General features: G+C 41.1%; 1 protein-coding gene across 1 annotated transcript in view; it reads right to left on the reverse strand.

Moving 5' to 3' along the window:
* LOC121885542 (ephrin-A5b-like) overlaps positions 1-11,014 on the reverse strand; it is a 76,887-nt gene extending 65,873 nt beyond the window's left edge. The window contains exon 1 of the mRNA XM_042395098.1: positions 10,051-11,014. Coding sequence (XP_042251032.1) covers positions 10,051-10,175 — 125 coding nt within the window. The 5' untranslated portion in view covers positions 10,176-11,014. The remainder of the gene's footprint in view (positions 1-10,050) is intronic.
* Between the last annotated feature and the right edge of the window lie 13,006 nt (positions 11,015-24,020).

Raw genomic sequence — 24,020 nt, forward strand, 5'->3', positions numbered from 1 at the left:
CCTCGCTCCGCTTGGCTGCACCCTCTCATCGCATTACTTCTGCTATTCTAACTCCTCCATCAATTATGCACTAGAATAACTCCGGGCCCTGATGGAGCCAAGACATAAAAGGAGATCATCAGCACGAGCGCTCGCAGCGTCTGCCTGCGTGTTCCCACCGTGCTGCTGCTGCGACCAGTGATATGAGCGCCAAGGTACCAGCCTGTATAGGGCAGCAGTGATGGCACACACCAAAAACAAACATCAACAGCTACAATCATCATGTTAGTAGGTCAATCAGGCTGACAGACAGACCTCACTGCAACAAAGTCATAAGATCTGATTTCAGGATGATTAAATCTCTTTACTTTTCTAAAATAAATAATCTTGTCAAGAAACATTTGCATTAGATTATTAAACTTGATTCAAGGCACCTGTTTTTGATTTGCAGCTGGAGCTCATAAAAAAACAAGTCTGAAAAATGGATTGCCTAGTCGTCGCCCTCATATCTCCAACATCTGTTAAGAGAGAACTACATGGCTTTACTAGTTTCAAGAATCAGACCTTGAAACTAGACTAAATGAAAAACACAGTGCAGTTACATAAATAACTTCTGAATGGAGCTGAAATACAAAACAATTTTGTGTAAAAAAAAATGATTTTCTTGAATTTCTGAAGTTTTATTGCTTTTATCAAATCTTTTTGACTTCTTTTAAGGTCAGATGGTTTTAAGATATTATAGACAGTGTAGTGGCCTGATTTTCATGATAGTTTCAGAGAATCTTTTGAAGTCATTTTATCTTCATAACTTGCAGACGTTTTGTTTGACATTTCTGTAGATAACAGAAAATTTCGCTTTTTTGTAGAAGAGTATTTTTTGCAGTGCTGCTCCTTGCTTGTCCCTTGTTGCAGTCTTTGATCTACCAGCCAAGGAAAGACTAGTTGATGAAATCTGAAGTTTCCTATAATAATAATAAGCTAGATTTAATTAGCCACAAATGTAGGATGATCATCATAATCTTCAGCAATAAAAAAATCAAATAATTGTCTGCAATACTGAGTGGTAAAAACCTGATTTTCTTCAAACAAGTGAAAAATCTGCCGGCGAAAAAAAACAATATTTCAACTTATTTTCATCAGAAAATAATAGAAATGTGCCTGTTGTCTATCTTAAAACAATAAGGAACAAAGCAGGTCACTGCACTGAACTCAAGAAAGACATGATAGAAGAAAATACTTGAAATATTCTGATCTGAACTGATAACAGAATTTTACTTCCAGTAGTTTCAGAAAAAACAGACTTTAAGGAGTCAATTACACACAAATGACTTCATACAAAGGAGTGGTCTTTTTAAGTAGTTGACTATCAGATCAGAAAAGATCAGAAACTGCTCAAGTGATTTCCCAGGATTCGTAACCTACTTTTATTCCTTGAAACAAAATGGAGTCGAATTTGGAAAATGGCTGCTTGTGCTCCCCGCTCCGCCACACACCACAGAGAAAGGGCGAAGAGGAGAAGTCAGCCATGTCTATGGAAAGTGTACAGATTTTGGCAGTCTGAGATTTCAATTAATGACCCTCGTGCTCGTGTTGCGCTATGATAAAATACCAAAAACAATTTAATCGCAGTCATTCATCACCAAAGAAACACAGGCCAGGAAAGGATTTGTGAAAAAAAAAAAAGAAAGAAAAGCCGACATAATGTCGACCCCTCTATTAAAGTCATGGCGGTCCTGACCTGGATTTCTCCTGGTTGCGTGTGAAGGTTTGTCCGGGCTCTATCGTGAGATCACAAACAGCTTTTTAAATATTTCATGGGTCCCAAAGCTGCAAGTGTGCTGAAATCCAACAGGAGGAAACACTTTGAGTCTCAATGGACCAGATAGCCACACGAAAGGTCCCGCAAAGTCAGACCAAGTTCATGAAACAACAACTGTTTTTCACACGCAGATAAATCACATTTTGTCCTTTTAATATTTTTCACTACGGGAGTCTGAAAATGGCAAATAAGCGAAAAACTTCTTCTGTGTTGTGGTCAGCTCCAAACCACCATCAGATAAACCCTCATACCAAAATGATTGCAAGAGATATTTGAACTTGAGAAACAAAAGCAATTAGGCGGAACTGGTGTCTCCCACAATAGCATATTTCGCTTCATCAAGAGATGTTTTGGTTTGTCTTTGCGGCTAAAAGAAAAACTGGCTGTCAGACGTGCTGTTCAGTCACTGCAGAGAGTCTCAACACTCCGTGAATCACACAATGATTCACAAAACTCTTGACTGGAAAAGTAACACACTCACGTATCAGCTTTGTCTAATTTCTTCCAAAATACACAAAAGCTTGAAAGTCAGCAGCCATTTAAAATCAAGAAATATCACCCTGATGAGGAGGTACACATAGTTTTTGTTTCAGGCCTCCCTCCAAAGCCGCACTGACCCAAATATATTTCCAGAAACATTTACTGGGAGGTTTGGCCCAGCTGTCAAAATGATCACATTTGCTTTTTATCAAGCATATATAGTTCAAGCCAATTTACATTACAGCTGTAATCGCGTATATGATATGAATCCGGTTTCGTGCCAATTTTCTTATTTCATTACTTCCATTTGTCTTAAACCAGAGGAGACAGCGAAGCCGTCCGTGTCAGGATATCCACTTCAGGTATTAAACTACTGACATCGCAGCTAACAAGTCAAAACCAAAAGGCTCTGAGCTGAAAGTTTTTAGTCCAAAATAAAGCTGGGTAATCTCTAAAACAGAGTTATTCACCTCTAAATAATCCAAACATATGAGATAAATCACTGCTGATACTTCTGATTCTGCTCTCTCCCTGTTTTCAATCCTATTAAAACAACTCATCCCACACATTTACTCCACCTTCACTGGTGGAGTCACACTGCAAAAAAACCTCCCTGTTATCAAGTCATTTTATTCTATTATTGACTCCTTAAATGTTATTTCAACCTGTTTCTGAAACAAACCAGTTTTCTAGAAGTGAATCTTCAAACAAAACTCAATAAATGAGGTCGGATGTCGCACAGGAATCAAGAAAAAATCAGTAATACACAAAACTTTCTTACTAGATAGAGATTTTTACAGTGTAGTCTTGCACAGAAAAACACTTTTTTTTTATAGAAAAGCACATAAGAACGAACATCCTTTGCAGCTGACACATTTTCTTTTTCTTTGACTCTGTTTCAGGTCTTGACAAACAATCTAAACTCATGTTTCATTCCTTTTTGGTGTTGAGGAGAATATAAAGGGAGGCGAGGATGACCAAGCATCCACCCTGCCATCTTTGATACTGTGTGATGCCCTGCAAACAGCAGCAGCAGCAGCAGCAGCACTGCTCAGTCTGTTAGCAGCTTAGTGGCTCTTTTTGGACCTTTTTGGAAGCAGTTTTTAGAAGCTTTACTGCAGTCATTAGGAGCTAAGGCTGATTAATGTGAATGGTCAGGCAGGGCTTGGCTTTCTGAGGGAAGAACAGAGAGGGGTGAAGGGTCCCACAGGAAGTGTTTTGTGTCTTCGCACAAAGGGAGGGCTGACCTCTTAAGCCCCTTAGAGCCTCTTTGCTAATACCCTCACCGGTGCCTACAAAGACACAGGGGATGCCATTTCACCACTCACATTTAAACAGCATACACAAAAAAAAGCCCCACTAAGATTAAAACGGCAGAAAAGTGAACCTCTGTGCAGCGGAGTGAGACTGCGAGATTAGGCCCGAAGAGTCCCCCCCCCCCCCCCGCTAATCCATTGACTGTCGCGCATATCAAACAGAAGAAGCCAAACTCACACGCTATCTGATCTGGACACAGAAGGAATGTTATCAGGTCATTTTTGTCAACTGATGAGTCATAAAAGTCTTATCTTCTTAAACAAGTGAAAAAACCTGCTGGTGAAGAAAAACTATTTCATCCTGTTTCTACTTCCTGTTTTTTCTAGATTCATGTGTCAGTTTCCCTCATTCTATTATACCTTCTATCAAAATAATGACTCAGTGGTGGAAAATTGTTGAAATAATCACACTGCTGATGTTCTCTTCTTTCTTCTTTCAACTTACTGAGACTAGAACATTCTTGAAACAGCTCGATTTGAATCAGAAACTGGCTGAAATGATTTCAATTACATATTAAATTAATTTTTTTCACTTATTTTAAACTAAATGTCTTTGTTCAGGAGTCATTTTTATGGACTCTAGTGCTGCCATGTGCCTTATTCTTCCTTTTTTCAACATACTGACACTCAATTCCGCTAAATTCTTGCAACGAATTGACTTCTTTTAGGATCTGGTTGAAGTAATTGTGCCACACTGGTAGATATATTTCTCCTATTTCAGGAAAACAAGAGTTTGGAGCTCAGTAATAGACACAAAATGAGGGGAAATGTTTTATAGTGATGAAAAACAAAACAAAAAGAAAGAAAATGCACCAACTCTTTGTACCCACGTTGAATGTGCTGTGCCAGAACTTGAGAGAAATATTGCTATAAACCAATAATCCTGCCACACTTATTAGTAACCTCTTGTCACTAGCTCCTGTCAATCAAGCGCCGGCAGCCTGAGGGCCTCGCCTTATTAGTCAGAGCGTAAAGAGAGTGCTGGGGCAGCTCCTCTCTGCAGGCAGGGTCGTAGAGAGCATGAGGAATGACGGGCGACTCCACAGGGCGACTGTTCCCCCTTCTGCAGAAGGGCTCAGTATATGAAACTCACAGCTTAATTGACTTGAAGGTTCAGTCTTTTAAAGTACATTCTGTAAGGTACAACTGATTAAAGTACCAGTGAGTGGTAGGAAATTGACACGATACAAGAAATTGAATATGGCAGATTTCCTATCAGAGATGCGATGCTCTTTCATTTCATGCACTGAAAGCCTGAAGTGCTGCGAGGAGGCTTAATGCTCCTGCACTTTGTAATAAAATAGAAGGTAAACCACAGATAAGAAACCTCTCATCTACAGTTTATTGATACTTTCTGCACCCTCCTGGGCAGGAAATCACATTCAGTCAGCTCCCTTTGATGCCTTTTGAGATTGACACTTCCTCAGGGTGGAAACACTGGTTCTGACCCCACCCTGGGACTCGGCGACCTGGACACTCTTCCCCCCCGTCGTAGCCTCTGGCCTCTTCCACGGAAGTTTCTCTCACCCCCAGTGACTGTGTGTAGTCCCTCCCGTTATAATTCCCCTGCCCCACCTCAGATAACATATGCACACTCTCAACCACCACCCCTCTACTCCTTCTCTCTGTCTGTCTCTCTGCATAGCTAAAAGCCGGCTATGGGCCGCTGAGTACGAGCGGAACAATAGCGGCCTTTCAGGCGGTCTGGCCGGCGCTGGGAGAGGGCTGCGGTCCTGAGACCCAGTCAATATTTGGACGTGGTTGCCTTTTTGTGTCCGTTTTTAATCCAAGCGGAACCGAGCGGCAGGGAGCCGGGAAAATGCTGAGAGGGGAAAGCGAGGGTAAACACTAAGAACAATGCAAACGGGGCAACTCACAATGCCATTGGGAAACTATCACAACATCAGCTCGCCACCAAGTGAAAAATGGAGCATTGTTTCTTTAAGTGGAGATTAAAAAGAGGGCAGTGTAAGAAAAGCAAATAGCGGAGGTCATACTGCTATCAGAAGAAATATGCACAAGTGTCAAGTAGAGTAGTTTCCTATCATCTGAGGCTTTCACTCCACACAAAATGATCAAGTATGCACAGAAAATGGAGAGGGAGAAGACGACATGGATCATCAGAGAGGCCTCTTAAATCAATAACAACATTTGTATCAAACATGGAAACAGGCCACTGAAAAGATTCTTTGATTGTGTTATGGAGAAATATGTTGCATCTGCTGTGGAAAGCTTTGGATGGGCATTATCAGGGATTAAGGGAAACCCCTGGGGTGACAGTGCTCTCGCAGAATGTTGGAATCCCTCTCTCCCCAGCTGTCAGGTCGTTAGTCCCACCCAATAAGGTTCTTTGATGACGAGGGGTATCAGTTTCCATGGCGTCTGAGACACAAACAGCTTGGGAGATTAGGGACGGAACTCAGCCCTGATTCTCCGTTGATCCCACCTATCAGCAACAAATAAACACCTTGGGCCACGGCAACGCCTGCATGCGGACCATATGGACCCGGGTGTGTTTTAATGAAGCAGCTAAATAGCTGGTGAGCAGGGAATTCACTAATAGCTCCTTGTCAGAGAAGCAGTAAATACCCCACTCACACATTTTATTCCATCATTTGGTTACTGAAACAGACGGCAAAGCTGGCAATGAACATCTGTGGCTCATTTTTCTTACATGAGCTTTTCCACTACGAAACGCTGCACTTTTTATTTTCAGGGTTTTGATCCCTTGCTGTGATTGGGATATATCTGTCTTGGTGTCACTTTCTAATGACGTATACTTAATATAGATTTAAAGATTACAACTAATGACTTTACTAATGGTTAATACGTGCGCTAATAATGCTTTATAGATCACACAGTAAAAACAGTTCTTGGATTATTTTAATCTTCCTATCTAATCTGTTAAAGCACACTTAATAAAGAGTTTATAAATTATAGCAGATGGCTTTAATGATGTTAATAAATCATTTATTAATACTTTATAGATCATGAATAGGCTATTAATGACTGTGTGTGTTTTAATCTTACTCACAATAACTCATCTGTACCAAAATCCAGTTATTGACAACTTTTCAACATGTACAACAGCATTTATACTTTATAAAGGTTTATATGTCATAATTAATTATAAATAATGATTAATAAGTTAATTATTAATGCTTTGTAAATTACTTCTAGATAATTAGCAAGTAGCTAATGTTACCATAAGCATTTATCATATGTTATTTATTGACTTTTAGTTAGAACTTGTCAACTTAATACTTAATAAAATACTATACTATTCGTATACAAGTACGTTTGTACTTTGCTACAAACTGAATTATCTGTTACATTGTTACATTTTTTAGTTTTTGGTCATGTGTGTCTCACTTTCTGATAAGCCATCAGGTGTGTAATTGTAAATGTTAATGAGTCATTAATAAAGGCTTCTTTCACTACCATAAACCATCAAGTAGTTGAGTGGGTTTTGGTTCAGATATTCTGCAGCCATTGGATGAGTCTACCTTTACACAACCTGGTAAACCAAAAGTTGTTATATAGCTTATTACTGATCTATAAACGTGAACAAATCATTTATTAATATTAATTAAACCATTAGTTACAATTTATAAAAAACAATAAATATGCCTTATGCCTTGTGGAACCAAGTACTTGCGTCTGTATTCTGCTAACAATGGCTTGTAAATGTGGGGAATTATACCACGGCAACGGCGCATTAGTCTTCATTGTTCGTATACCACAGAAACATGTGAAAACAGTGCTTTGCCACATTCTCTTTACAAATTTTTGTAAAATTCCTACATTTTTTCATGATTATACCCAAGTAAGGACCATTCCCAGCCTTTTCAAACCTTAACAGCAATATTATGTGTCCCTGACTAATGGACTGACTCTGACCGAACAATGTGCAAGATTTTACTGCAGCCTCTTCACTGAGGAAATTATGCTTGACTGAGAAATAGCAAAATAGCACAATTATTTGCAGCCTTTTGGGTACTTTTGAGGGTATCTGGCATCAAAAACAACCACGAGTCATCACATCAACTGTGCCTCAGCAGTTTCTTTCTGACAAGGCTCCCCGATACTGGAGTTTCATTTAATTTCATTAAGTAGCTTATACGAGCACAGCTACTCGCTTTCACTATGGAAGCTTTTCAAACTCCAGGCGAGGCTGAACCATCCTCAGGGCTGTCCTGAGGATGAAATCCCTCCTCCAACGCTCCTGAGTCCTGCTCGTCTGAGCCTTATCAGCAGCGAGCATCAGAGCAGAAAGATGTTTCCCTCAGATGAAAGCATAGCAAATATGGACGTACGTTTATCTAAATTACAAAAAGGCTCTTCGCAGCCCCTTTGAAACAACAGAAACATATGAAAATGTCATCGCATTTCCATTTTTCACAACTCACTTCCCCTTTCAATTCCAGAGCTCCTGTAGGGGATTTCATGAATGGCTGAGTATGGACTGCTGCTCCGGATGCCATTTTTTCCCACTTTGGTCAAATATGCAGCAGAGAGAGCAGAAGAGGGGGGTAAGAAAGCTCATCTGGAAGTTGGGACTGTACCGCAGCAGGTTCCCAGGGCTCCAATACTGAGTATGGTTACATTAAACAGCAGGGATCCGGGGCCCGCAAGCTTGTATGGAATACTGTTAGGTTCTGCTGCGGGTCAGGGGGCCCCCAGCTTTAAGCACAGCCCCCCTTACATTATACAGCCAGGGTCAGGTTTAGATTAAAGTCATGAATGAGAAAAGGAGACAGTCATTTAGAGTTACTCATTTATTTAGCCTCCATTCTGCCGAGACAAAGCCCAGGCGGGGTGCCGAGCCGTGGGCCGTCACCGGGCCCCATGGCCAGCGGTACTGCCCCGGTTTTGACCCTGACAACGGTCCCCTCTGTGCTGCTTAACCCGCAGCTCGCCTGGTTACTACAAAGTGTGTGACCTCAGCATGTGTGGATCTCTCACAAGACCCAGCACCACGCTGTGCCTTGGCCGCTGCTGAAATACCCCTGTGTACCCCGTCATTGTCTGCCCCAGCGTGGGCCGGGAGGGAGGCAGAAGGGGTGGAGGGGACACTTGGACGGGGGAAGCATGGCAACCAAGAAACCAGACTTGGGAACTGGGCACTGATTGAAGGCCAAGAAAGAAAAACACAAAAACCTGCAGCCCGTGAGTGGGACAGAAAGCTGTTATCAGACTCAGATATCTGCATGTTAGCGGCCGCCTTTGATGTCACCACGGCATTTGCATTTGTATCATTAACATCCTGTCAGTTCGACTCTGATGTAGCAATCTCTGCACATGCTTTGCCTCAGGGTCACACTAGTCACAAAGACGCACAGCAGCAGCCTTGTTGTGTGGGCTGAAACTGTGGCCCGCTAATACCTGACAAAATTAAAGTGGATTCCTGTTTAACTGAAACAAAGTGACACACACTCATTATATCACTATGCGCTCAAGAGCCAAGAGTGAAGCACTGAGTCACCAGGGGAGGTGCCCCAACATATACACAGGAGGGAGTGAAGATGCTGAAATGTCACTTTAGTATCTCAGGTAGAAGAATCTGGGCTCCTACTGCAATATTTTTAAGGGGCAAACATCTGATAATTAGAACCAGGAAGCAACCTAAAGTTTTTAACTGCAGGGTTTTAGTCACCCAACACAACAAAATACACTTTATCAGCACTAAATGAGCAAAACAGTGAGTCGTTGGAACACTAAAATAAATAATAAACCACACAAACTCTCTCTAGGGAAACAAACTTCCAATGTCTCATTGGATGAGTCGCCATTTGGCACAAAAACGATTGTGTCAATTCTCCACGATGGCAACAGAGTGGAGGCGACTCAGCATTATTTCAACGCAGCAGACTCAGCTCAGCCAAATGTATTTCTCGCAGCGCGTGTAACACAGCTCGTGTATTTCATTTTCGACCTGAATGTGGAGCAAACACTAATGCGTAATGGCGCGTAATGGTGCGTAATAGCGGACAGCCTGTGTGAAAATGCCTTGTTGTTCCAGTGTCAAGTATGATTTATGCTGCTCAGTTCGTACAGTTGATTGCAAAGATGATTCAGATATGGCGGATTATTAAACTGTAATCATCACAACAATCCATCAGTGAGGTCAACAAATAAAAGGTTGTAGTGAAGAGTGAGCCTGACAACACTCAATTTATCAGGCTTGTGTTAGACGGAGAAGCGTTCATAATGGTGTTTTTCACTTTTACCACTTGTAATGCTTTAAATGGAGCTAAGAGTGTACAGATTGGATAACAAAGGGAACAGAAACTGCTGCACACCTGGTTAGAGCAGGGAACAGAAACTGCTGCACACCGGTTAGAGCGCAGCTTCAACCGGGCAACGTCAAGGGTGAAGTCCGCCGCCTCATGCGGGCGGAGACAGCCCTGTATGCCGGTGTGTCCCTGCAGGAGAGCGGGCGGGCGGGATACTTACTTGGGGTTGGTCCGGTTCCAGTAGACGGCGTAGCGGTCGGACACCACCTTGGAAGCCGGGTCCTGGCCGTACACACACATCCCAATGATGAGGATGAGGAAGATGATCATTTCCACCTGCGGCATATTTGCTCTGGAACTCCGATGAGGCCAAATTGATTACAGTCCCTCCTGGTTCGAGTTTAAAGATTCAGATGGATGTGTTGGTGAAATCTTGTGATGAGAAGGGATGAGGAACTCTGAGAGTCCACTCTTTTTTTTTTTTTTATCTCCTCACAGATGCAGCTCTCTCTTCGGTGTTTCTAACAAAATTAAAGCTGGACTTTCTTTCTTTCTTTAAACGAGAGGTTTCTGTTCAGTCCGCGTTTTAAGTCAGATCGTTTAATCTGCGCCGAAAGCTCACTCTTCACTCGCTTGAATGAGAACCAGATCTACTTCAAGTAGTAACGGACAGTGAAAATCCACAATATGTACGCCTGAGCCACGACTCAACTCCGCGCAGCGCAGCGAACAGTTTCTCCAACTCGCACTGAATTTCCCAGAGAGATGGCAACGTTGCGTACGCAGAGGAAAAAATAAAAATCAGAGACTAAATGTTCCTCAAAGCAGAGATCAAGAGAGTAGAGATACAGTCTTTGTAGAGTCGCTTTATCTCCGCTGTCCTCTCAGCTCGGGGTCTCTCCTCCTGTTCGGTTTGAATCACCAAGAAGCCAAAAAGAAGAAGAGGAAGAAGACTCAAACCAGCGGCTTCAGCTCCGACTGAACACGCAGATTTCCAAGCAGCTCCAGCAATGCACGCAGAAAATCGAAGCACTCAGCCTCGCGCAAACGCACAATCTCCGGGTTAAATGTCCCCTGACGAGCGGCTCCGCCACACAACCGAGAGAGCGCGAGAAGCTGTGTTATCAATCTGGATGAACCAATACAAGTCAGCGCTCTGGCTCCTGCGGCCATGCTCTCCCGGACCAACCCCCCTCCTCCAACCCCTCCACTCCCCCCCTCCCCAATCCTATTCTCTCTCTCTCCCTCTCTCTCCCTTCCTCCCTCCTACTGTGCCAGCCGGAGCACACTGCAAAAAATGTCCGTCTTGGCAGTCCAGGCGTCCAGCCACAGGGAGACTGTTGAATCTCCTGGAGCTCGTTTTCTGAAGTAAAATACAAAAAAACAATAATCACTTCCGCTTTGTTTCCACTTTGAGACGCACCTTGTTTTCACAGGTTGCAGAAAGTCTTATCAGATCAGATCAGTCCGCTTTGAAAAAGACAATAAAATATCACCGATGTGTGCAGAAAACAATACATTTGTTCACCACACAGGCAGGCAGTCATCAGGTTTCTCATACGGGATTGTGAGTGCAGCCGCCTGCAGCATTGTTTGTTATTGCGGATATTTCTTGCAGCGTACAGTTTCGCGGGCGCGCACAGTCTCATTGGCTTGGATTTTGAATGACGGCCGTTTCGCTTACAAAAACAACATCCCTCCTCTTAGGGGGTATCTGTGCTTCCCAGGCCAGCAGACATATCCGAGATCATATCTTAAACATACTGCACAACAAGCTCCTTTCACTGGCTGAACTTTATTTTCACTTCACTTTGTACTACAAGTAGTTATGATTTTACTCTTTCATTTTTTATTTGTCCTCATAAAATGCATATAAAGTCGCTATTATTTAAATGTGCCATAACCGAATTTAAGCCGTTTTTAATGCAAATCAACTCAATTTTTTAATTATTCTCATTAATGATCTTGTCAGCAAATGCAGTGTCCTCTCAGTTTTCTGTCCTGCTTCAAAACAAACAGCAACTGGTTTCAAAACAGTCCTTTAACTGGTAACATTGTTTTGTATCTCAAGTGTATCTGCTGGCAGAGTTTCTACTTGTTATGGGGAAAACATTTCCGTTCTGCACTAAATGGCCCAACAGCCACACATTTTATCGTCAGTACAAAAGCAAAACTGGTTTCTTTTTTTACTGGCTACACATTTGTCTCACGGACATTATAAAACTTTGCCTGTTACAGGTTTCATAGCTGTGCATCCCCAGTGTGCTGCACTGTGGTTTGGGTTCACGGCCCAGTGCGCCACGTAGTGGTGGCCATGGGAAAACCATCATGAGTCGTCTGCCTCTTTCAGGAATTCAATACTCTGCTCACTGAAGAAGATCATTTTTAACCATTTCTCTGCTGGATGGAATAATGTTATGAAATATAAAGTACTTAGGCTGCATAAACATCGCCAGGTGTTGTTTAGAGATTGTCCATTAGTGAGTCAGTGCAGAGACAGACAGAGTTCAGCCTGCTAGTTGAGCTAATCCTCATCATAACAACAGTACCACTGAGGCAGCTCATCTGAGGGCTGCTGGGCTCAACGGGAGGATTGTTAAACATTACTGAGACACTGAACAGTTAAACTGTGGCTTCTGTTCACAAACAGCCTGATTTATTCCACCTGAACAGGCCTGTTGCCCTTCATCTCACCGGGTTCAGAGTTCCTCTCCATCTGTTTAGCCACAGTGTGCCACACACAGTGTGTGCACTCATTTCAAAACTATTGGGTTTACTCAGAGGACAAAATGAAATAGCTTCTATAGAAGCAACAGTTAAATGCTGAGTAGAAATACTTCTTCACATGATGAGATTTTTTATTCAGGGGCGAGCACCTGCAAAATGAAATGAAATAGAGAGGGCATTGGCTAGATATCACATCAGATGCTTCATATATCAAATGCTTTATTGCCTGTGACTGAGCAGTACAGTTGTTCACACTGTTGCCTCAGAGCAAGATAACTGTAGTAGGTTTGTAACCAACAATAGTACTTTTGTAGTAAAAATGTTCACACTATCTCAGTGTATATGTGTTTTTTTTTTCTCCAGAAGCTCCAGTTGCATCTTAAAGCCCCAACAAACCAAGCACACTGTTAGCAGGAAAATCCATCCTCTGAGAAGCATAACATTACCCCAGAAGCACCTGAACCCACCTACACCAGGGGTAAAATGACTGTGACATGCACCTGCTGTACATCATGAATCCTCAAATCACTGATGAGCAAGCTGAACCCAAACCCGACGGCACCGTGATCATCTTCCTGTGGGCTTTGTTTACAGTAAATCCCCTTCACACTGTGTTTGTTTGGGTGTCATGGTGAGGTCACTGCGTGTGTGGGTGCATGCACGCACGTGTGTGTCATGTAAATGCGTGAATGTGTATACACAAACCGGCAGGTCCGAGTGTTTACGAGCCGGCGTGCGTGACTCTTTTTGTGCACATTTGTGTGAGTGCGTGCGCGTCAGGCCGATCATCCACCTCACCCAGGCAGACTAATCCATGAGCTATAATCACCTCATCTCCCCAGCTAAAGTGCCTGTCCTACTTCATTTACGCCTGATATACGTCTGTGTTACCCAAGACAATGGAGTCATTATAAATTAGGGTCAGTGGGGCTGCCAGGACAACACACAGCCGTGCATCCTAATGTTTCTCATGGCCTTATGATTCTAGTGTCACACACAGGAGGAGTTGAGATCTCCATATGAAGCATATATCACACTGTTTAACCACAGGACACACAACCACAAGTGTGTGAGCCCAGCCACGAGGCGACGAGAGCTGAAGATTGTTCTTTACAGTCTGATTTCTTTCCCTGTTCTTTGTGAATGCAATCTGTAATAAAGCAGCGCCATCAAAGTGACACTGAGTGTTTATGTTGTGACACAGGCATTACAACCTCCCAGTGCTCAGCCATCAGCAGCTGGTAAACAGACCGTAATCACATTCTGCACTGCAAAGAAAAATCCACTTCATTATTCCTATCTTGTGCTGAGAACTAAACATATTTGTTTGTTTTTTTTCTCAACACAAGTTATATCTGCTGTAACCTCTTGAGTTACAATATTCTTGATGAATTTGTCAAGATTTCACTTTCTGTGCTACATGCAGTAAGTTCCTGGGGAATCAGGAAGTGTCAGATATTTAACAAATCACATTATTTGAATAGTACGAAGGATGATTAGAACCACGTTGGGGGCGGGGGTGGGGGGAATTGCTAAAGAGAGCCATGAATTCAGATTATTTCACTGAATTAAAAAAAAAAGAATATGTTAGTATCATAACATTTGGCTTGTTATGAGTAGTTAACCTTTTGCATTTCCCTGGCACCTTCCCAGGGGTTTGCTTTCTGTTTCTGTTATTGTTTTTTTTTATGGCTGATTGCTTGGTCTGTTGGATTGGTTGCTGTCCTTTAGAGACATATCCCTAATATTTTGTTGACCCCATTAACATACATGAGGGGGGCAAAATATTAAGCACACTTTTTAATATAATGCACTCCACTACACCACCACCCACTATGACCTCAATAATAAACATAAAGTAGAATTATCATCTCTCTGACAATATCAACAAAAACTGAAAATGTATTAGCTTCATAAAAGTAGAATTTATGTGTTTATATATATATATATATATATATATATATATATATATATATATATATATATATATATATATATATATATATAGCATATAGCATTTCTTTTCCTACAAATGTAATTTCTGGATCAGGCTTGGCTGCTATTTTATTTTTTCATGTAAAACAAATCAAAGCTTGCAGTGCTTCCTCCATCTTCCTCAAAGCCCTGTGTTCTGGTAACCTGCCTGAACTGTAGATTAATGTCTGGTTGTGGTTATGGTCACTTAACATTCTCCAAGCCCTGCTCTGCTAGTTTTCAAGAGGGTTTTAGAAAAGAGAAAAAGGTCAGGCATTGTTATTGGAGTAAATTGCGCGTTAGATACGGATTAGTGAGTCATGTACTTCCCTCTCTATCTATCTCTTTTTCTCTCACTGTCCATTTGACTTCCCTTACTTTCTCCTCTCCTCTCTTCCCTTCATTTTCAAATTGAGTGTAATGCTATCGCCAACTACTCATGGAAAAGTAAATGTTTATCTCTCCCCCAAAAGAGCAGTATATTCTTCTGTCTCTCCTTCTTCATTGCTCTGTCCAAAACTCCAGTGTGAACCTTTCCAGCTGGCCTCACATGCAGCTGTGTTCAGGTCGTAGATGTTGAGGTTAGAAGAAGAATAGCCTCTAAGAAAAGATTTGGCTGTGGTAAAAAAATATTAAAATTAAGATGAAATAGGGGTTGAGAGAGAAGAGGTGTGAGGAAGATGCACGATGACAGACCGACTCAGACCCAGAAAGATGTGGGAGGTCTGAGTTATTCCTGTCGAATCCGCACTTGTAGGTCTGTGTGTGGCACCTGGATGAACTCTTTTTGTATACATGACCTCCTGCAAACACAAATACACAAACTCACACTTGCACCCAAAAGCCAGAGAGTGTGTGTAAGCTCACACAAAGACAGGCACACACACACATACACACACACACACACACACACACACATGCACGCACACACACACAAACCCCATGTGTTTTTTATGGAGAAAAAACATCTCTCCATCCATGTTTTCATAGTGATGTTTCCCTGCATGTAGGTAAGTAATGTCTGTGACCCGTGGAGCCTGCCCTGCTTAAAGTCATTCAAACTGAGGACTGCTGACACTGGAATGCTAACTATGTAGGTGGGGGGAGGTTCTCACCAGATTTGTGCATTTATACCAGTGGTGTGCACAGAGGGTGGAAGGACCAAACCACCCTTTTATTGTAATCTTTATAAACCCGGGATATGTTTGTGTCCTGATGGGACAGTTTCATGCTTCATTTTTGCCCTATTTTCACACCAAAAGCTGTAGTTGGGGAGCCCAAATGCAAGTCTGATTAACCAAAGCGCTTCTCTTTTCAACCAAATTACCTCCCAAGAACCCCTCTATTTGGCCGAAGTGCTGTTCTGGTTGAACAAAGTGTCCCTGTGGTCAAGAAAAGTACCCTGAACTGCAGCCTTCTCATTCATTTGAATGATGTCAGTCTGGTGATGCAGTGGCGTGTTGCAAAAAAAAAACTGAACCAGGCTCAACTTTCGTCGCAATGCAACATGACGTCTTCTGGCAAGGCACTGCATTGGTCAGTCACATGCAAGTAGACAGTTCTGGTGGATTACTTTGTAACATGAACACTGTCTACTGTTTACCTCGTGATCATTACAGCAAATCGATGAAATAGTTGCCACTGTGATAAATTTCCAGAGTTGTAAAGCTGTCTCTGAGTATTATTAACTGCTGTGCAGTGTTTTGTCCAAGAAGCCTTCAAATTCAGGGATCTGTTACTCAAACTGGACTTCTTGGATTGTATTTCATGTTTCACCAGTCCCTGAAGCAACTCACCCCTACCAATGCAGCCTCTTGCGTTATTTTAGTGAAGATTTGATTTTGGTCTGAATGTCTGCTAATATCAACCAAAAGCCCTGCTGGTTGACCAACATCCCTCTGAACATTGAAAAATCTCTCCCCTCTAGTTGACCAGTGTGTTCCTGTAGTTAACTAAAGCATCCCCACACGCCCTTGTAGTCGAATCAACTGGTCTGGTCAACCAACATGCCACAAAATCCTCCTCTGATTGAATGAAGTGCCTCTCTGGTCAACCAAGTTGCCCCTTTGCTTGATAAAAATGCCCCAAGTGCTGCTGGGTTTACCTATAATGCCTTTTTTGTGATACCTTAGGATGGAAATAAACCCTAAACCTGCACAAAGAGGAAGAGGTGCCCCCCCCCCCCACCCCCTAAATTTCCCGTGGAGGCGAGCCAGACCAGCCCATCATCAGACCTCTGAAAGCCTCAGTCGAGAGCCAATGAAGAGCCACAGCTGTGAGTGACCGCCCCAAAGACTAAATGAGAGGGTGTCATCCAAATCGAAGCCAAATCTGCCTCGGGGAATGAATAACTGTGGAGATGATGGTCCAGCGTTCATCTGCTCATTGATTGGCCCTTATTGCCCTTTCAATCAATCCACTCTCCCATTCCCATAATACAATTTTGTCAGCCTGAAATTAGCTTATTTCTAAAACCATAGGAGTCGAGATTAGATTTAGGGAAAGTAATAAAGACAGAATGGAAAATTGCTATAGAGATTTACATATATTGAGTCGTATTTTTGTCCCAGTGCTGAGTCTTAGTCTCCTCTTGAAAAACAGAAAAACATCCTGTACATTATGTGGGACCTGTAAACAAAAGCAGAAGGCCTTTAGAAGTAGCTCTTTCTGTTAATCTATATCAAAGTGATTAATTATACACCAAGCACTTATACCTTTCACTTCTTCGAATGAAAAACTCTGGAAATTAGCTTAGCCAGCTTTTCATTCATTAGCCTTTGATCTGAGGCATTTCGAGCTGAAGTGGGTACTTGATCATAACAGGACATCGGGGAGCTGTGAATCAGACTGGTAAAACAAAATAGCTCCAAGCACAGTAAAATTGATCCAAAGCCAATGACCGAAAGGACTCATCAGCTCATGTGTCTCTGGCGGGTCAAGATCTCGACCTGACAGGGTCCTGGAAGGGAGGGGAGGCCGGGGGGGCGGGAGGCCAGGGGGGCGGGAGACAGGGGCTGTGGTGGGGCAGGAGGGAATACATTGTTGGGCTTGGCTTCCGACAGATATCTGATCCCCCTCTGGGAAGGTCTGTGTGAAAATGAAACACACACTGAGGCTGGTGGCCTTTAATATGGGTTTTGAAAATAAATAACTTGTCGGCTTTAGGAAGAACCCCAAAACTCTAAATAGAAACATCTAATAATTTGAGGAGTGATTTCACGTTAGAATATACAAAGAAACTCAATAACACAAATAAACTATTGAGTTACTTAATGTTGATGTAAGTATGTGATACTTCTCATACAATTGACATCAGATTCAAACATAACCAGGCCAGACATTGGCGAACAAACTTATCTACAAGATTTATACTAGGGCTGCAACTTGGACTATTTTCTTTATTCATTCAGCTGATAATTATTTTCTCAATGAATTATGAAGTCTAATTTACAAAAGCCCCAGTTGCAGCTTGTTGTTATAAAAGACTAAAAGAAGCAGCAATATTCACATTTGAGAAGCTGGAACCTGTGAATTTTTATCATTTTTGCTTAAAAGTGACTGAAATGACTATGTGATTATAAAAAACAAATTACTAATTCAATTTAACATCAAAAATGACAATATTTTTAAACCAGTAATTTAGAGTACAGGATTATTTGCCTGTGTTTCATTTAATACATCTTCAGAATAACTTTGCAGAGTCTTTTATTTTTAATATTCTTGGCTGAAATTTGCACTACAAAAAAATAAATAAAATGCAACCTAAATGAGATAATACTTCTCATAGAAATTAGATTTGGGCATCACAGCCTGGCCATTGGAAACAGCTCATAGTGAAACATATCAAAACATACTTTTAAATGTGTTTGTGAACTGCAAGTTTGAGCAAGTCTGATGTTTCAGTATGTTTTATTTAATGAATCCCAAGAAGACTCTTGCAATGACTCCCAATGGGTTTTTTTCTCTATTCCCAACAAAAATTCATAATATGAAACCCACTATATTTCCAAAAATATGTGGTTATACTTTAGTGCTTTCTGATCTGGGGCTATTCTTCACTGTTTGAGTAAGACCAATTAGTTCCAAAGGAAAGGAAGGAAAATCTTAATGCTACACCTCATATGTATATTGTAAGACAATAACAATAGTGTGCTTCCAACTTCACTTCCACAATTGCTTTATGATCTACTTTACGTCTAAAATTACATCTAAAAAGTTTGAGTTCACCTCTTTAGAGCATTTTCCAAACCCATTTATGATGGATGTAGTAGTTGGTGTGTTCACATAGTAAACCAAACATGAAGTCAGTTTTCTATGTACATCATTATGACCAAAAAAATTGATAAACGTTCCTTTAGGGTCAAATTAGGGCAAGTATGTTGAGACAGTATTGTGATGTAAATCAGTTGCTCAGTTGCTAATTGCATCACTGTACTACCTAACATTTAGACCTGACTTCGACCCTTATGGGGATTGTAACACAATTTAATCAAATCTAATGAGCACCAAATATGACTTGTCAGCTTTACCCTTCCTCTCTTGTATATCCGTGGCTTTCAAAGTTTGGCTTGGCACCAAGAATTCTTGCACAGCATCCCGCGAGCAACCAAATTCATGAAACTGTCAGAGCCAACAAGAACCAGCTGCCAGGTGTAGCACCGGTGGCATTTCAGTGATTGGTGGGACATGTGGTAACACCGGTATGTAGGCGATACGGGCAATGTCACTCCAAAGATCACCTGAAAGCAGTCATCAACATTTACTGACATTTCTCTGCTCTGTGGAAAAGAAATAGATTTCTGGCAGGTGGTTTGTTGAGATGCAGCTTGTAGCACACATTATACTGATATGTGTATAAATTTCACAAATATGAAGAGTTGTACACCAATATGAAAAATATATAAAAATGTCTGTCTTATCTCAAAAACTAAACTTTTACATTTCATTTTAATTTTGTGTTTATTTTTCCCAGAGAAAGTTATCTCATTTTCGGACAAAACTTTTGATATAACAGCATATTTCAGCATCACCTCACTGAGCTAAATCTAAAATATCCCTTCTCCATATTGGGTATGCATGCACTTGTAGATGTTATTACACCACTGCTACTTCACAACTCTCTGCTTCTCCTAATTAGCAGACAGCCTGCGGAGAAGTGTAAGGCTGAGGTGACTCTGCATTGGCGGTGGCTGGTAATGATGGATCACAGGCGCCTGTGCCAACCCAGCAGAGCGGCACAGGCAGGACTCCGTGGAGAGAGAGCTGCAAAGAGATCTGCATGTTAGCTACTGATTCCATCTTGTAATGAGTCGAAGAATCTCTGTTACCATTTTAGACTTTATAAATAGTGTTAAAAAAAATCATTAAATACAAGAAACAATACGAGACGAAACCATATGAGATTAAATTGTTTCGAATGCAAACATTTAAATTTAAGAATTGTCTTGAATCCAGCAATTGAAGCTTGATATTATTGAAGATGAGTGATTCAACACTTCTTTGTAGGCTTCTTGAAACAAGTAAACTGTTGCACCACAAGCAGTTTTTACACTACTCCACTGAAAATGGATCTTGTGCTGATTAACACTCACTGATCCATTTGTTCAGTATGTTCCAAAGACTCATAGTTTCTCCAAAACACAGCACATACAACAGTACTTGTGTGTCACACACTCATCTCCTTATAGTTCCTTTTATCTCTGGAGTATATTGAGCCACTTCTTTTCACAGCATCCTTGTTTGGAACATCGTGACTCCTCCAACGATGGAGAAGTCAGTTATGTAGTGGTTTGAGAGGTTTGAGAGAAAGTAGCACAATTTAGTTTATCTGCATATTTGGGTAAAAATGGTGGTTCTAGAAACTTGGTGGTGTGGTGACTATTTGCACTAGTTGGTGAACTACTGTGGTTGGTTAGCTAACCATTACCATACTTGCTGGTGAGGAACATACTAGTGCGTCAGTCACAATAGCTCTCCAAAGCTAGCTAGATTGCTAACTTAGCAAGCTAGCTAGCTTTGGAGCTTTGGCTACTAGCTCAGTAGCATACCAAAATCCTGTACAAGTAGAAACTTTTGAACAGGCACATTATGTATTATGGCTCCTCTGGATTTGGTAATTTTCTCAGTGTTACATTGTATAATAAGCAAGCACTACTTAGTATTCTAATTAGTGCCCTAGTGCTATAAGCACTCATTTTCAATTAACGTCAACAACAGATGAAACCAAAATCATGACATTTTTATGCTTGTAGTCTTTGAATGCCTAATCACCCTGTCATTCCAAACAGAATATTGTTTCATATTGTTTCATATGTTTCATATTGCATCAGCTGGCACAGGCAGACTTTACTACTGGTACATTGGCAATCTCCTGGGGCCCATAACAGCCAAAGCCCTCCAAATGAGCTTAAAAAAAAAAAAAAGAAAAAAAAGGATGTATAAACCAACATGTTAACTCAAAGTTATGCCCCAAAATATTTCACTAACAAAATTGCCCTACTCAGACAAAAGCAGACAATTCCAGCTCACTGTATACCTGGGGACCATTCAAGGCAGACTGATTTGGCAGTTGATGGTGGAGTTTACACAACAAAAATGAAAGACATTCCTCTGAGTGAGGCAGAGAAGAGATGTAAGGAGGAGGAAATCAAGGAGCAAATTGCTAAACTCCCAAAGGGAACATCTTTGTGTCTCTACAGTCGACTCTGCTGGAGGGGAAAAAAAACCCCATAAAAACAACCACTTGTGAAAAGATGTGATACAAGTGGGTGGTGTGATGGTCAAAACAAATAAGGAAAGAAAAGAGGGACAGTAGAAGGTAAGGAAGCCCAGACTGTGTTTGCTTTCAGTCTCTAAAATATGAAGTCGGCTCCTGTCAGATGGATGAAAACAGAGCTGGCTATTGGCAGCTGTCAAATGAGGTCAAAAATGTCTAAAACTTGAAGTTAACGTATGTAGAAATACTCCCTGACAGTCAAAAGCCCAGGCCTCTTTTTAAGATCTATGAAGTCCCTTTAAGACACACACCTTGTTACATGAATGTGATGTCAATTTTACAGTTTTGATCTCATGTTTGTAGATGTGCCACAGGGTCAGGTTTTTATTTTTTGGTGACTTTTAAAAGTTCAGACACGGCAAGTTCTAAACTGAAAGTGAATGCCTTCAGATTGTACACAGAGAACGAAAATCACTTCTTGTTCCACCTTGTTAAAACCAATGTAATAAATATATCATTCAATTATCATTTCTTATGCACAAATAAAATCAGGTTTGTATAATAAACCACAATATGCCATGAATGAGCCACTTTCTGTTGCTGAGGAAATTCTTCTCTTGGGTCAGTTTATAAAAAATATTCTTCCTCTTGCAGTGTGGTGTTATAATTAACCAACAGTATAGGTCTAAAATTCAGCCAGCAAAAAATGACTTATAGTTATGTTTACACCATCTAGCAGCCATAGTAATGCACTCCAGAATGACCCATAGGAGCGTAATTTGCTGCTTTCCAAAACCGTTACAAATCAATGTTAAAAAATAATTATGTTTTATGGTGTGACAATGCTGTGGTTAAGGTCTGGTTAGGTTTAGGCACAAAAACTACTTGGTTTGGCTTAAAATTATCACTTGAAACATAGTTTATAGTTCCTTAAAGTTACTCAACCTTTGTCATCATGGCAACAATAAACACTACAACATTACAGTTTTTAAAAAAATGTCCGGACTCGAGGTTGGAAACATGACACTCATTGTTGGAAACAAGAAGCGAACAGCAGTCTCCTGCAGCAAAGTCCTCATTTTCTAACCACCCAACCCACCTCCTCCTAAGAGGGAAAAATCATCTCATCAAGTCACCTTATATTGACATCATCTGAACTGCATCACTTCCCCAGGTCATAATTACTAGGGCTGTTAGATGGCTGAAACATAACTATAGGTAATTTTTGCTGGCATGAATTTCAGACCTATACTATAGTTTTTCTTGTGAGGACAGCTATATATATATATATATATATATAAAAAAAACTCTCACACAAGCATGGTAATAATTAGACCAACTGATAAATCTAATAAATGATGATTAGTTGATGGTGTGATGATAATGAGAATGTATTAGTGGAAGCAGGGTGAGCTTCCCTCGCGCTCACAGTGGTCATTAATTAAGTCTTCAGCAGCAAAATGATCTTTACTTTTCAGCTTACCAACACTCCAGGGCCTCTTTTATTTTTTCTCTGTATTTATTATCAGAGGTTTTACAGCACTTTACAAAGCAAAATAAAGACTTTATTTCATGTATTATCCTGGAAAGGTCAGACATACCAGAAGAGTGGAGGCCCCTGGCAGCAAATCACAGTTTTTTTTTTAAAGCTTTTGCTCAAGGACACTTCAACAGTGAGTGACACATTGATCGCTGTAAAGATGAAATGTGTTATTTCCACGTCGCATGATGCCCTCAGTAACTATCAGATCTCCCTGCTGTCACAAACGGACACCTTGGTCTCATTCTTTATTCTTCTTTATTTCCCTGCACACAGGCTCATCCCTCACCAGTCTCCTTGAAGACAGATTTAGCCTCCAAAGGTGATATATTTGTTTAGTTAATCTCCTTTACAATCCTGAAAGCCCTCGCTGGTGAATTGTCAGTGAGGATTATTGGGTAAATCTGTGATGGGCTGCTTGGATTGGAAGCAGGGGTCACATTTTTCTAAGAAGGTATAGGAGTTTCTTCACTAGTCTTGGCGATTGTATTTTTCATGCAGAAGTTAAGGAGTTGTTCAGCCCCTTTGGACACAAAAAACATGTCAAAGCAAGTGTCTTTCAAAAACCAGTAATTATTGATCTAAAAATAACAATTTTTCTACTCCTGGAGAAGCCAACACTTTGACATTGACATTTACCTGACTGTAGGAACATACAAAGTGAATAAATTCCTCTCCGTCCCTGGTTTGTGTCACACAATGGATGTGGCTGCAATGATTTATAGAAAGCTTGAATGGGAGCTGGCAGTGATAGCTCAAGGTAATCAGTGTTTCATGGCGCTGAGGTCCCTGGTTATTGTAACCTTGTCATGACAAAAACAAAAGATTCGCATAATGGACTGAGCTGAGCTCATGGAGAACAGAACTCAATCTATCCCATCTACAAAGAAGGGTTTGCAGTGTGAAAACACTGTATCAGCAGCATTTTCAGACTTTCAGACTAGCATGAAAGGTCTTTAGTCGAGCGATGAAGATGAAGTTAAAGCACGATCTTACGATGATGATTGCCACCTCTGTAGGAACAATAGACTAAATTTGTGATCTTTCTTGTTTTCTCCTTTTGAAATTCCCATAAACCACATCTGTATTGACTGTGACACCTTTTTTGTCTGCTAATACCTCTGGAGGGCTCAGCAGCATTTTCACAGTAAAGAAGCTGTTTCAGTGCAGCTGAACAATTATTTGTCCTAATATCCAAATTGCAATGTGAAAAAACACAGCACTGTAATGTTTA

This window comes from Thunnus maccoyii, chromosome 19, assembly GCF_910596095.1.
Source record: "Thunnus maccoyii chromosome 19, fThuMac1.1, whole genome shotgun sequence".
NCBI lineage: Eukaryota > Metazoa > Chordata > Actinopteri > Scombriformes > Scombridae > Thunnus > Thunnus maccoyii.